Here is a 13,784-nt window from a genome sequence, read left to right on the forward strand (position 1 = left end):
CCGGGCTGCCGCCTCCAGCGCGCGTTCTTGGTGCAGGTGGCACCTCTTCCTGCGCTGGCCAGGCTGCCCAGATCACCGGAGAGGCTGATCTCGGCTGTAGACATCGCAGCCGCAGAGCGGGCTCCACGGTCGACCCCAAGCCCCGGCCGGGCAGCACCGATCACCTCTGCCTCCTCCCACCGCTCTAATCCAGTGAGCGAGGGAGGCCCAGCGCCGAGGCGGTGGTTGGCAAAGGGGAGTGGAAAGGGAGGATGCATGGGGCCGGCGGGTGGGGTGGTGAAGGGGGGATGTAGGAGGGGGTGTCATTTTCTTTTTCGGTCTTTCTTTTTTTTTTTTTCAAAAAGCATTTCTCTCGCGAGAAACCGCTGCGCGGACGATACTTGAAGAGGTGGGGAGAGGAGGGGGCCGCGGGAGCCGCCGCAGAGACCGTGGGTGCCACAGCGGACAGGCGGCCACAGCTGGGACAGCTGCGTGTGGCGCACAGCAGCGGCTGCCGCGGCCAGCACCGGGAAGCAGCTGCCGCCGCCGCCTCGAGAACAGAGACGCCGCCTCTCCAGTGGGTGCAGCTGGGGTCCCGCCTGGGGTCCGGGCGGCCACCGGGGTTGGAGCTCCAGCCACGGAGGCTTTTGCGTTTGCGCCGAGGGCAGGGACTGGGGTGAGGGGCCGTCCCGGAACGCCCGCAGCTGGCGCTGGCCCTCCCCTGCCTGACAGCTTCCTGGCCCCGGGCTCCCGGTGCCGGGCTCCGCGTCAGATGCTCGGGGGGCGGTGGCAGCACCCGAAGCCGGCCGGGGACGGCGCGGCGGGTTTCCAGCCTGGCGGCTTGGCCGAGAGGACAGCCTGGGGATCTGGGGCGTTCAGAGCGCGCGTCGCGCGTAATTCGTGCCATTAAAAAAACAAACCCAGGGAACTCATCCCGGGGCTTAGGATCGTTCGGGACATGGGTACTTTGCTCCGAGCAATTCGGGCGGTGCCCGGGAGGCCGGGGGGTCGGCAGGAGCGGCGCCGCCGGGGGCCTGCGTTTTTCAGCCAGCTGTGGACCAAACGGTCTTCGCTACCCAAATTAACGCGCAGGCAGCGCGCGGGTTGGGCTTGAGAATGGGGACTGCAAGGCTTCAACATCCCCATGATCTTAATGTCTCTCCCGTTTCGGGAATTTGTCTCTGTGTTACAGCTGGCAGGGGCCGCCTGAAGTGGGAGGCAGCGCCTGGAGAAGGCGGGAGGAGCCCGGCCCGGGGAGCGGGCGGCGGGAGAGCGGGACCCCGGCTGCGCGGTGCGCTAAGGGCGCAGCGCCGGCCGCGGACCGAGCCCGGGGCGCAGCAAGAGTCGGCGGGAGCCCGCGGCCGCTGGGCACCATGCGGCGAGGGGGGCTGCTGGAGGTCGCCCTGGGATTTACCGTACTCTTAGCGTCCTACACGAGCCATGGGGCGGACGTGAATTTGGAGGCTGGGAACATGAAGGAAACCAGAGCCAGCCGGGCCAAGAGAAGAGGCGGCGGAGGACACGACGCGCTTAAAGGGTAATGGAATGGGTCACCTCCTTTCGTGTGGGTCTCCTCTCTTCCTTCTTCCGAGTACCATCATCCAGAGAAAATGAAAGTATCAATTCCTGAAGATAGATGGGTCCTTGGCAAGAACTTCTGGGGGCCTGGAACAGAGGTGCAAGAGTTAGCCGGTCCTCGCCTAGTTGTTGCTCCTTAAGGATTTCTGCCCTGGAGGAGAGGTCGTTGTTAAACGGAATCTTGGGCAAATTTTGGGAGGCGAGAAGGGCTCTTTGAGGAAGAAGGGGAGGAGCTGTGCCTGAGAGTAGAGAAGCCCGTTCCTTTCTCTCCCTGCCAATTCCGGTTGTGTATGGGGGGAAGGTACTTCCCTTGTGGGCATCTCTGCTGATGCACTCTCAGTTTGTAAGGGAGCAAGGAAAGGAAGGGATCCTAAGGATAGATGGTCAAAGGGGAAGACACACGGGGCTAATGGCTGACTCTCCTCGGAGTTATGCTTATTTAAATCAGGGACTGAATTTTCTGGGCAATACTGCCTTTCAGCTGTCTTTATGTTTTTGGTTGTACGGAGCTTTCCTTTCACGGTGGCTCAAGGCTGCTGGGGCTGACGCTAAGCCGCTGGCTTTATCCAGTGGTGTATGTGCTGTGTACATGCAATTGGATGCTCTGTTGACCTTCCATGCCCCTGTTACAGAAAATGTCTCTAGGGGAAAGATTTAAATCGGGGAGGTTGACCTAGAAGCGTTGTCAGTTCCCTAGACTAGGGTAGGAATGTACTTTTTCAGAATGAAAGAGAAATCTGTCTAAGATTAGATTCAAGCCTCAATAGGAGAACAGGATGGACTGTAAATGACCCTTTTTATCTCCTAGGAGGAGCCTGTTAAATGGACCCAGACAGTAAATATACAGAGAACATCTATTATGCTCTTATGCTCTCCCTGTTGCTCTTTCCCTCAGTGCTTCTGTAGGTTGGTTGTATGGACCTGGGTGACCAAGTGACAGCATCACCCAGATGTGGGGCTCAGCATTTCATGTGTTCTTTTTGTGGTTTTAATTGCCCGTATGGTAGTGATATTTGTGTTTCTGTGGCCTAGTTAGAAGCCCTGGTGCCACAGTGGTTAAAACACTTGGCTGCTGACCAAAAGGTCAGCTGTTTGAACCCACTAGTCACTCCAGGGGAAGAAGGTGTGGCAGTGTGCTTCCGTAGAGATTTATAGCCTTGGAAACCTAATGGGGCTGCTACGAGTCAAAATCCACTCAACAGCAGTGGGTTTCAGTGTTTTTTTTTTTTTTTTTTTTTGTGGCGTAGGTGCTGGGAAAAAAAGTGCAGTAAACTCAACTGACCAGCTTTTTTGAGTCCTAGTCTGGACTAGGATCCTTGGGTGGCACGGACAGTTAGGGACTCCTAGCCCAAAGATTGGTGGTTCACACCTACCCAGAGGGCCTTGGAAGACAGGCTGGGCGACCTGCTTCCGAAGGTCACAGCCTTGAGAATCCTCCGCACACACAGGACCTCCCTTCGTGAGTCAGAGTCGACTTGGTGGCAACTAACAACAGCAAAAGGCTGGACTAGGGACGAGATGATGGTCAGAGCCAAGGCGCTTAGGCTGAGGTAAAATGTGCATGATTTTCTGACCCCAGGAAGCTGTTTGATTAATTTGGTTCCATCTTGGCCTTTGTTGAAAATAAATCTAGGATTCTGGCAATTTTGGAAAGGAAATTTGCTTATCGTGGTAAGCCTGCCCAGGCGTGGCAAATTTAATAAATGGGCTGAAACTCTGATTTTCATACATTCTCAAAGTGACCTGATTTAGTCCAGCATCTTTCTTTCAAAAATATATTTCTGATAGTTGGTCCAAGGATTGTGGGTTATTGTTAAACTGTTTAACATTGTCTCTCACCCCCAACCATACTTGACTAGCTTCACCTTTAATGGAGCTCTAGTGGTGCAGCGGGTAAGAGCTACCGCTGCTAACCTCAAGGTCGGCGGTTTGAATCCACTGTCGTTCCTTGGAAACCCTATGGGGCAGTTCTACTCTGTCCTCTGTCTCCTGTCCTGTAGGGTCGCTATGAGTCAGAATCGATTCAACGGCAACGGGTTTGGTTTTTATACATTATCTTAATATCTGTGGCTGAATGCATGGTTCCTGTAGTGAAGGAGGAAATGAGGGGCTTACTTCCGTGGATGAGTGTCTGTGGGGAGGTAGTCGGCATGGCCAACGTTTGTCTCATCTCTGTGTGCAGTCACCAACCAGCCTGTTTCCTCGGGAGACACAGACCCAGTGTGAAAACAGAAACTAAGTTTTACTTCATTGCTTAACAGGATGTCCACGCTTCTGCTTCTATTAGCATTTATTCCTGCTGGGTTTTACTTTTTTTGTGATTATAGACAGACATCTCTCTTAGTATTTGATCCCTAACACTACTTTGTTAGTGGGCCGTCGAATCAATTTCGACTCATAGCGACCCCATGTGAAGTACTAGAACTGCCCCATAGGGTTTTCTAGACGGTAATCTTTACAGGAGCAGATTGCCAGGTCTTTCTCCCTAGGCTCAAACTGCCAACCTTTTGGTTAGTAGCTGTGTGCTTAACTGTTGCGCCACTGGGCTCCTTAACACTGACTTTACCCTATTGCAAACTATTTTTATAAGGGCTTCTTTAAAATGTGATATGAACAGAATAGTAATTAAAGTTTTCCTAACTCTCGTGTTATCTTTATATATATAATTCTAATTGTTTCAGAGGATACACAATTAAGAATATTTTCTCCCCACCCAGTCTCTACATCTCAGAAACCGGTCTGTGTATTTTTCCAGAAACATTCTATGTGTATGTATCCTTTTTAATATGTGATACTGATATGTGAATGGAAATCCTGGTGGTGTGGATAAATGCTACGGCTGATAATCAAAAGGTTGGCAGTTTGAATCCACTAGGCACTCCTTGGAAACTCTATGGGGCAGTTCTCCGTCCTATAGGGTTGCTATGAGTTGGAATTGACTTGACAGCAATGAGTTTTTGTTTGGTTATTGATATGTGATACTGTATATAACGTATTATGTGTAAAATGTATGGAATGTGCTGTACAGAAGTTTTTATATATCTTTAGTGCACCATATATAAACCCGTATGGATATACCTCATGCATTTTTCTGGTGTATAGAAGCCCATGATGTGGTTCCTTAATGATGGATATTAAAATTATATTTCATCTTTTGCTATTACGGACATTCCTCTGCAAATCTGTGTGTATGCATGTGCAAGTTTATATGTGGTGTAAATTAATAAAAATAGAAATGATTGAGTCAAAGGTTTTTCCATAGATTTAAGCAAACACAAATTCTGATATTAAATTTGAATAGCATTTAAAGTTTGTTTTCTCTGCTTATTGCCATTACAGTCTCGTATGAGTAAGTCTTTTAACCTTGCCCCTGTGTATAAATCACCAGGAAAAGCAGTTATGTATTACATTTTCCAGATATTGCTTAAAATTTCTGTTTCTGCTAGTTAAAATGTTACCAGCTTCAAAATTAGCCTGGTTGAGTTGAGTCAAACCTGTTTACCGTATTGATGGAAATGCAGAGTTTATGAAGTGCAGGTGATCCGTCACCCCAGAGTCGCCCGATGCCCAGCTGGTGGCAGCAACTTCCAGCACCTCCCTGTGTTTCCTGCCTGTCTGCTGGGCTCTGATCTCCTTTCCCCGCAGACACACGCAGACACCGCCTGGTCTGTCTCTGATGCAGCAGGTGACTGTGACGTGTGCCTGGGCCGTCCTGGGATATGTACCCTTCTCCTGTCAGTGTCCTCTCCCCAGGCTGGCGACCCGCTAGTTTCCCCTCTCTAGGTGTGCAGTCCTAGCTTGTCTGCCTTTCCTTTCATCCCACTGCAAGTGTGTTGTTTTTTGTCTTTTTTCTGTCTCCCCACTGGGCAGCAGAAGTTGTTCCACAGTGGAAATTCAGGCATCCTCAAGTTTCTTCCCAGATTTCGCTGTTTTCTTAGAGTAAAATGCCAGTTTCTATTATTGCAGGAAATCCTTTTTTATGGAATGAGTGTGGCCCCCATTCACCCTGCAAAACTTGGGTTTTGCTCGATTTTAAAATGAAAGTTTTGAAAGTTTCTAAAATACTTTTCAAATAATAAATACACAGTAGTTTTCCTTTGCCTGGACATTGCTTAACGTGTATGAAATGAGTATAAGAAAAAAATAAAACCCTTGCTTTGTTTGAATTTCAGTTCACAAGAATTTTTCTCAGCTCATTTTTGAACTTCTGGGATTAGGCAAAAAGTATGGGAAGCAGTCCAATCTTAAAAAAAAAAAACTCTCTACTTGAACAGCACTAGTTATGCATCATTTATTTATGATTGCCTTATTGCTTGAGCTCCCAAATAAGGAAATATTACAGTTTCCTGTCAAAAGGAAAGCTTTTTTTTTCACAGTGAAACCCGTTTTCCCAGATTTTTGGTAAGATGGATTGAAAACTGCTGTCCTGGTTGCCTGGTTCATAGATAAATGAGACTCGTGGTATTTCATACAATTCATCCCCTTGTGCGTGGTTGCTTTTGGTCTTTGTTTATTTGTTTGTTTTTTCCAGAGGTCTTGTTACCAGAAAAATACACATGGAATAGTTCGTACACAGAGTAGATTACGTGGTGGCAAACTCTGAGGGATTAATTACATAGAAGTCTGTTGTTAAAATAAAGAACTTTAACAGGGAACACAGAAAAAGTTTTGTAGGGTTTATAAAGTCCATTTACTTTACCAAGAGGACCTTAAGACTTCATCTGAAGTCAGATGGGCTAATGATTAAGTATGGGGAAATGATTTCTGTGCTGGTATCGTTTATCTTCGCACTTATTCAAAAGCTTAAGCTAATATTGGGACACCTTAAAAAAAAAAACAAAAACCTATATTCTTAAATAGAAGTTTTCAGCAATTCTACATTTGATACAGAAAAGGTAGAGACAAAATATTTTTATGTGATCCATTTTGTAACATTTAAGATATAGGAGTTTTTCCCCCAAAATGTATAAAAAAAAAATGTATAAGTTGTTGGTATTGCAAATTAATTAAAACATGTCAGACCTATAGTGAAATGAGGTGAAGTTGGGTGAAAATGGAAGTATTGGTATCCCTCCAAGCTTATTCGGAATTTTAAAGAATATTGAAATGTTCCTTTGTTGCCTTGTGTAGCAAATACTTAGAAAGATGATTCTAATCAAGCGAAATATGAATTAAATTATTAGTGTATTCATGCAGTATTTATTTATTTAATTTTTTACAGTAAGCCAAACAACTAGCCTAAGAATTTAAGAATTTTAGTTTTCATTTTCAATGTGAAAACAAGATGTTAAAAATTTTTTCTTGAAAGAGAAATAAACTATACTAACACTTTCTTTGTTTCTAGAAACTAACCCGGCAGATGGGCCTATTCAAGCAACTTACTAAATTTTACATTAAAGCGATGAGAAAGCTGAAATCCATAATCTATCAGGCCTGAGTTATATGCCATAGACCCCGGGTGGTGCGAGTGTTAAGCTGCTAACTGAAAGGCTAAAGGTTCGAATCCACCCGGAGGTGCTGCAGAAGAAAGGCCTGGTGGTCTGCTTCTGAAAAGTCAGCCACTGAAAACCCTGCGGAGCCAGTTCTACCCCGACACGCGCAGGGCCTCCAGGAGTCCCCGTCAGCTCAAAGGCCGCTGGTTATTTCTGAGTTACACACCAGGCACAGGAGAGTTCAGTGTTTCAAGATTGTTAAACTTGACTTCCTCGTTAGGTCGTAAAATCATCAAAGACAAGAATCCTATCATAAGGGTTTTTTTTTTTTTATTATAATTAACTTTTATTGATCTTCAAGTGAACGTTTACAAATCAAGTCAGTCTGTCACATATAAGTTTATATACACCTTACTCCGTACTCCCACTTGCTCTCCCCCTAATGAGTCAGCCCTTCCAGTCTCTCCTTTCGTGACAATTTTGCCAGCTTCCCACTCTCTCTATCCTCCCATCCACCCTCCAGACAGGAGATGCCAACGCAGTCTCAAGTGTCCACCTGATATAATTAGCTCACTCTTCATCAGCGTCTCTCTCCTACCCACTGTCCAGTCCCTTTCATGTCTGATGAGTTGTCTTCGGGAATGGTTCCTGTCCTGTGCCATCAGAAGGTTTGGGGTCCATGAACGCCGGGATTCCTCTAGTCTCAGTCAGACCGTTAAGTCTGGTCTTTTTATGAGAATTTGGGGTCTGCATCCCACTGATCTCCTGCTCCCTCAGGGGTTCTCTGTTGTGCTCCCTGTCAGGGCAGTCATCGATTGTGGCCGGGCACCAACTAGTTCTTCTGGTCTCAGGATGATGTAGGTCTCTGGTTCATGTGGCCCTTTCTGTCTCTTGGGCTCTTAGTTATCGTGTGACCTTAGTGTTCTTCATTCTCCTTTGCTCCAGGTGGGTTGAGACCCATTGATGCATCTTAGATGGCCGCTTGTTAGCATTTAAGACCCCAGACGCCACATTTCAAAGTGGGATGCAGAATGTTTTCATAATAGAATTATTTTGCCAATTGACTTAGAAGTCCCCTTAAACCATGGTCCCCAAACCCCCGCCCTTGCTCCGCTGACCTTTGAAGCATTCATTTTATCCTGGAAACTTCTTTGCTTTTGGTCCAGTCCAGTTGAGCTGACCTTCCATGTATTGAGTGTTGTCCTTCCTATCATAAGGGTTTTAACACCAACTTATTATGAGATGGGGTTTCAAAGAGTTCATTTCTTCAGTAAGCCTTGATTGAATGCCGCCCTGCACTTGGCTCTGTGGAATGCCAGCGGTGTTACAGCCCACAGCCTGGAGGGTCTTAACATTTAGTAGGTGTGGGAGTCTAGTATTAAGTAAAAACAAATAATAATAACAATAATAGGAGTGGTAGCTAAGGTTTAGCTAACGTGTATGTGCCAGGCACTGTTGTGCTTTACATTAAAGTTTACAGTTTAGTTAACTCATTTAACTTACACAACATTGCTATAAGGTGGGTCTGCTTATTAGCTCCATTTGCGGTTGAGAGCTGAGGTACACCGAGGTTAAGATCTAAAAACAAATTCTTAACGTTAAAATTTCTTCATTAATTTTAATTATGGTTTTGGTTTTTCATCCCATTGAACAAAAATACAGGACTCTAAGGCATCAGAAAAATTCCACTTAAAAAATTCATAGTATTTCTTTGTGCTAGGGTATAAATCCCAGATATTGTTGATCAGATGGTGATATTTAGTGATAAGCTTTCTCTACCATTTCTGCAAAGGCAATAATAAAACACAGAATCACAGAATGTCAGGGCTGGAGGACTGTGGGTGGCACATATATTATTCCTTGAATTTAAGGAGCCCTGGTGGTACAAGGGTTAAGCCCTTGGCTAACCAAAAGGTTGACAGTTCAAACCCACCCAGGGGCTCAGAAGGAGAAAGACTTGGCAATCTGCTCCAGTAAAGATTACAGCCTAGGAAACCCCATGGGGCAGCTCTACTCTGTCACATGGGGCTGCTCTGTCAAAATCAAACCCGCGGCACCTAACAGCAGCAGCAGCAGGGCACCGTCCCAGCCGCCCTCCTTCTGCGTTGCTTGAGGCTCTGAGCTGAGTGTGTTGCTCATGGTGGCATTCAGGATCCCTTGCTCTCATGTCCCACGTGAGAAATTTCTCTCAGAATAAAGTAACAAGAGATGTTTATCTTTCCCGACAAATTAGTATAAGTCGCAAGTCTATTACCAGTAAAAAATGTGTTATTTAATTCTGCTTCCTCTTTTACCTGGGCTGCCTGTAAGTTCAGAGCGAATTTTATATTAAGTTACAGCATGAATGATAAAGAATAGCAAGCTCTGATGTATCATTTGCTATTCCACTTTCTGTATATTAATTCATTTAATATGTAACTCCTTTATGACGGTAACTAGCACCTATTTGCCTAATTTAACCAGTGAGGAAGCTGAGGAGAGTTTATTACCACAGGGATGTGAACTCGTAAGAGGTAGAGCTGGGAGACCTGGCTTTATAGTTGAGGCTCTTAAGTAACGTTATTTTACTGCTTCTCGTTATAGTAATCTAATAGTTGTGGAGTTTGTCTCCTCCTGCCATAGCCTTGGTACCTTCGTCTTCCCAGAGTCCTCCCCCACCTTTCCTGTGGGGAAAGACTTAACCTTTACTGAAGGCGGATGCAGTTACAACCCAAGGGACACATCGGCGTGGGAATAGTATTAATTAGAACAGACCTCACAGTGAAAGTTCAGCAGGGTTTGGTAAACTACCTCCAGCCAGGGCTTCAGACTGGTTCCTTCTGGTTTGAACCCCTGCTGAGAACTGACATTTCTAACAAGTTCCTAGGAAGTTATGCATAAGAATCACCTGGCGGATCTCGTTAAAATGATTCGGTATATCTGGGGTAGAAATGCAAATTATCAGCAGGAAACTTGTTAGAAATGCAAATTCTCGGCAGGGGTTTGATCTGGGATGAAGTGGTTGGGAGCCTTGCCTCCGCCTGCGGCTGCCTGTTTTTGTAAATAAAGCTTTATTGGAACACAGCCATGTCCATTTGTTTCTGTATTATTTATGACTGTTTCACACTGGAGTGACAGAGCGGAGTAGTTGTGACAGAGACCATATGGCCCAAAAAGTCAAAATATTTATTGTTTGGCCCTTTGCAGAAAAAGTTTGCCGACCCCTGGTCTACATGGTAAGTGACTATCTGCTAAGACTGAGAGCTCCTTGGAAGCAGGGATCTTATTTATTTACCACTTTATCCCTAGGGAGTGAGCACATGGTAAGTGTTCAATAAATAATTTTTGTTTGATTGACCAATTTTCATCAAACAGTGGTTGGTGGATTTGAACTGTCGACCTTTTGGTTAGCAGCCTGAGCTCTTAACCACTGTACCACCAGGGTTCCACTGGTTGACTGGGTGAGGTTAATTATAAAAATTGGAGTTTGGAAGAGGCATAGGAGAGAAATACAGGAAAAATTTGAGTGAAAAGACATGGAAAGGATATGAAGTGTTTGGACTCACAGACTTTGGGCAGGTCTCCAAGGGGCACCATTTGTAGTGTAGTCTATGAAACTAGTGCTCCCTGGAGTTGTGCGGTAGGCAAACTTGTGTGGCTGTACATGGACAGTGACATTGTCAGGGACATGAGAGACGAAGAGACATGAAGTTACTCTCTTGTTGTTGCAAATGGTGAGGATGGGGGCTATTCAAGGGTTCTAAGACCGGAACATGATCAGATTTTGCCACTGTGGCTGAGGTGTGATGGGTGTCTGGTTTAGAGACTAGGAAGACTAGAGGCAGGGAGACTTGGGAAGCTAATACAGATGTCAAGGTGATGCCTTGAGCAAAGGCAATGGAGTAGTGAAGAAGGGGGAACACACCCAGAGGTGTTCACGAAGCAACATGGGCAGCGTCTGATCACTTGGTTTGAGAGGCAGAGGGGAGGAGGCACCTAGGGTGCTTCCATCGTTCATGCTTTAAACGCCAGGAAAGTGGAGGTGCCGTGAACAGAGGTGGCAGGAAAGGCAGGCTGGCTTAGATGATCCAGTGGCAGGTGCAGAAGGGAGACTGTCCTGGTCACCTAGGGGTGTGGTTGTCAGAGAAAGAGAAGGAGTGAATTGGAAGGCGATGTTGAAAAATACTCTGGGCTGAGTGCATATGAGATTCTAGGAGAATCATAGGGCAGAGAGAAAAATAGTGGGGGCAAAGGAGAAAATGAATTTAGCTTTTGACAAGTTGAGTTTGGATAAGAAAATCATGATTCTAATTGTGGCTTCGCAGCTAATAAAATGCATGACCTCAGACCAGTAAGTTAATCTCTATGGGTCTCCATTCTCTCATCTGTAAAATAAGGAGGCTGTATTAAATAATCTCTCTTCAGATTCATGTCCAGCCCTCAGATTCTGGTTTCAATGGCTGTTCGTTTAGCTTCCTGTGGATTACTGGAAATACTGTAGTGAACTCTGACACCTTTGAAGAAAAGCTTCCTGAAAACAGAGGACAGTAGTTTAGGTATTTTTGTGAAAATGAGGCATTTTCTTTCTGACTATTTTACACTTTCTTACAAGTAAAGTTTCCTATTTCAAGGTTATGTTAATAAAGATTGTGTATTTCAGGAACTTTCTGTGATTATTTCTCACCACCTGTGTAAAAGAAGAATAGCAAGCTACATGATAACAAAATGAGCAGCGTAACCTCACAAGCACTTGAATTTTGCCAAGTACAGGCAGCATGTAGATACGGAGTCCAGGCTTTTCCAGAGAGCTTGATCTTGAACAAGGACTGCTAGGTCCTGTGGCCACAAGATGGCTGCCACTAGCATTTAGGGTCCCATGCATCCTGCTTCATGTCTGGCTGAGGAGAGTGAGGAAGAACTTTTCCAGAAGCCTTCGGAAGTCTCTTCCTTTACTTTAGAACTAGAGTCATCTCTTCCCTGTTAGGAACCAAGCCCTCACAAGGCTGATAGGTGGGCTAACCCTTCGGCCAGTCCTAGTTCCCCCAGGAGCTGAGGGAGTGATCAACTGCCCCTGAGGCACATGATTGCATAGGCAAGAGATGGATTCCTAAACCAAATGGGGAGTTTTCTGAGGAAATAGGGAGAGAGATTGGAAGCTGGATAGGCAAATAACAATATCCATCTCCATACGCATTACAGCTTATCAGACATGAAAACGTTGTTGTTGTTTGCTTTCAGCTACTATCGACTCATGGTGACCCCATGCACAATGGAATGAAATGCCGCCAGGTCCTGTGTCATCCCTGTGATCGGTGGTGGATCAGACTGTTGTGATCCATAGGGTTTTCACTGGCTAATATAGCACCGTTAATGAAAAACTAAATAAAAACAAAATCGTTGGTAGTTTCTTTACTACTGCAAAACAAACTATTTTCATTTGTGAGTGTTTTTGGTTATCTAATTAACAAATTACCCTAAACTTAGCGGCATAAAACAACAATAATTTTATTATTCCTCATGATTCTGTGGGTCAGAAATTTAGACAGGGAACAGCAGTGAATCTTGTCTCTGATCCTCACGATGCCGTTGGGGCCGGAATGAGCAATATGACTTCTTCTCGTGCGTGTCTGGTGCTGTGACCCTGGACTGGCGCCTGCAGCCCTTTTCCCTTTGGTGTGGTTTATCTAAATGGACGAGTGGAGGAGGGGAATGAAGGAAAGAAAGAGCCACTTGTCTGGCTGTGCTCAGGGCCTTCCGGATTTTAGTGCTGTCTCCCCTGCTGTCTCCTGCTGGGATGGTGCAATGAAGTGTGGTTTTTCAAACAGGGAAACTGAGTCCAGGTGCAATGACCAGGCCTTGCGCAGGGTGAGTGTCTGCTGTATTGGAGCGTGAACACCAGCCTCCTGACACACGATTCACAGGCTCTGACCCCACATGCTGGCCTTATCCCCACTTGAATGGCTTGGAGGCTGGCTGGAATGGCTGGAGTGGGCTCATCTGTTTGTGATCTCTGTTCTCAAAGTTGGCTGGCTTGCCTTCGCTGAATCTCAGATCATCTCTGTCTTCACATGGTCTCGCCAGCCAGACTTTTTACCTGGCAGCTCAGGATTCCAAGAGCTCCAAAGTGATGTTCACCTCTTGAAGTGAGGAGCAGCGATGCATACAGGGAGGGAGACATTGTTGGGGGCCATCTTTGAAGACTGGCTACTACAGTGAGGCAGAGGATCTTTGTGAAGGATAACCTGATGTTTTAGATTTTAGTTCTAACTTGATCAAATTTAATTGGCTTCCCCACCCAGGATTCTTCTCTGTATTTTGGTGCTGGGAACTTAAAATGAAAAATGCTTCATAAATAATGTGTCTGCATATTCTGTTAGACCAATGGTAAGGGCATTGTTCATAACTTGTCCACAGCTCCGCATATGAATATGTCACCAAGCCCAGGAATAAGATTATTGTTATTGTTGTTAGATGCCATTGAGTCGACTCTGACTCGTGGCAATCCCAGGTAAGGGTGTATAATAACTCTACAGAACGAAATGTTCGTGGCTCCACCCTCTGTATTCCTCCCAGTCGCCAGCTGCTGGAGTCCATCGTTGAGGTTAGTGTGCAGATCCTTCTCACGGAGGTCCTCCCGTGCTCTCGTGGGCCCGCTGCTTGGCCAAACATGATGTGATCCTTCCTGGTAATGCGTCCAAAGCAAATGAGTCGGACAGCGTTCTCTTGTGATCCGTAGGTTTTTCACTGGCTAATTTTTGGAAGTAGATTGCTAGATCTTCTTAGTCTGTCTTAGTCTAGAAGCTCCACTGAAAGCTG

General features: G+C 45.9%; 1 protein-coding gene across 3 annotated transcripts in view; it reads left to right on the forward strand.

Annotated features, from left to right (window-relative positions):
• The first annotated feature begins 471 nt into the window (after window positions 1-471).
• FBN1 (fibrillin 1) overlaps window positions 472-13,784 on the forward strand; it is a 298,816-nt gene continuing 285,503 nt past the window's right edge. For all 3 annotated transcript variants that reach the window (XM_049898546.1, XM_049898545.1, XM_049898544.1), the window contains exons 1-2: window positions 472-556; window positions 1,172-1,516. In XM_049898546.1, the coding sequence (XP_049754503.1) occupies window positions 1,353-1,516 (164 nt within the window). In that variant the 5' untranslated portion in view covers window positions 472-556; window positions 1,172-1,352. The remainder of the gene's footprint in view (window positions 557-1,171; window positions 1,517-13,784) is intronic.

The sequence above is a fragment of the Elephas maximus genome, chromosome 10 (assembly GCF_024166365.1).
Source record: "Elephas maximus indicus isolate mEleMax1 chromosome 10, mEleMax1 primary haplotype, whole genome shotgun sequence".
Taxonomy (NCBI): domain Eukaryota; kingdom Metazoa; phylum Chordata; class Mammalia; order Proboscidea; family Elephantidae; genus Elephas; species Elephas maximus.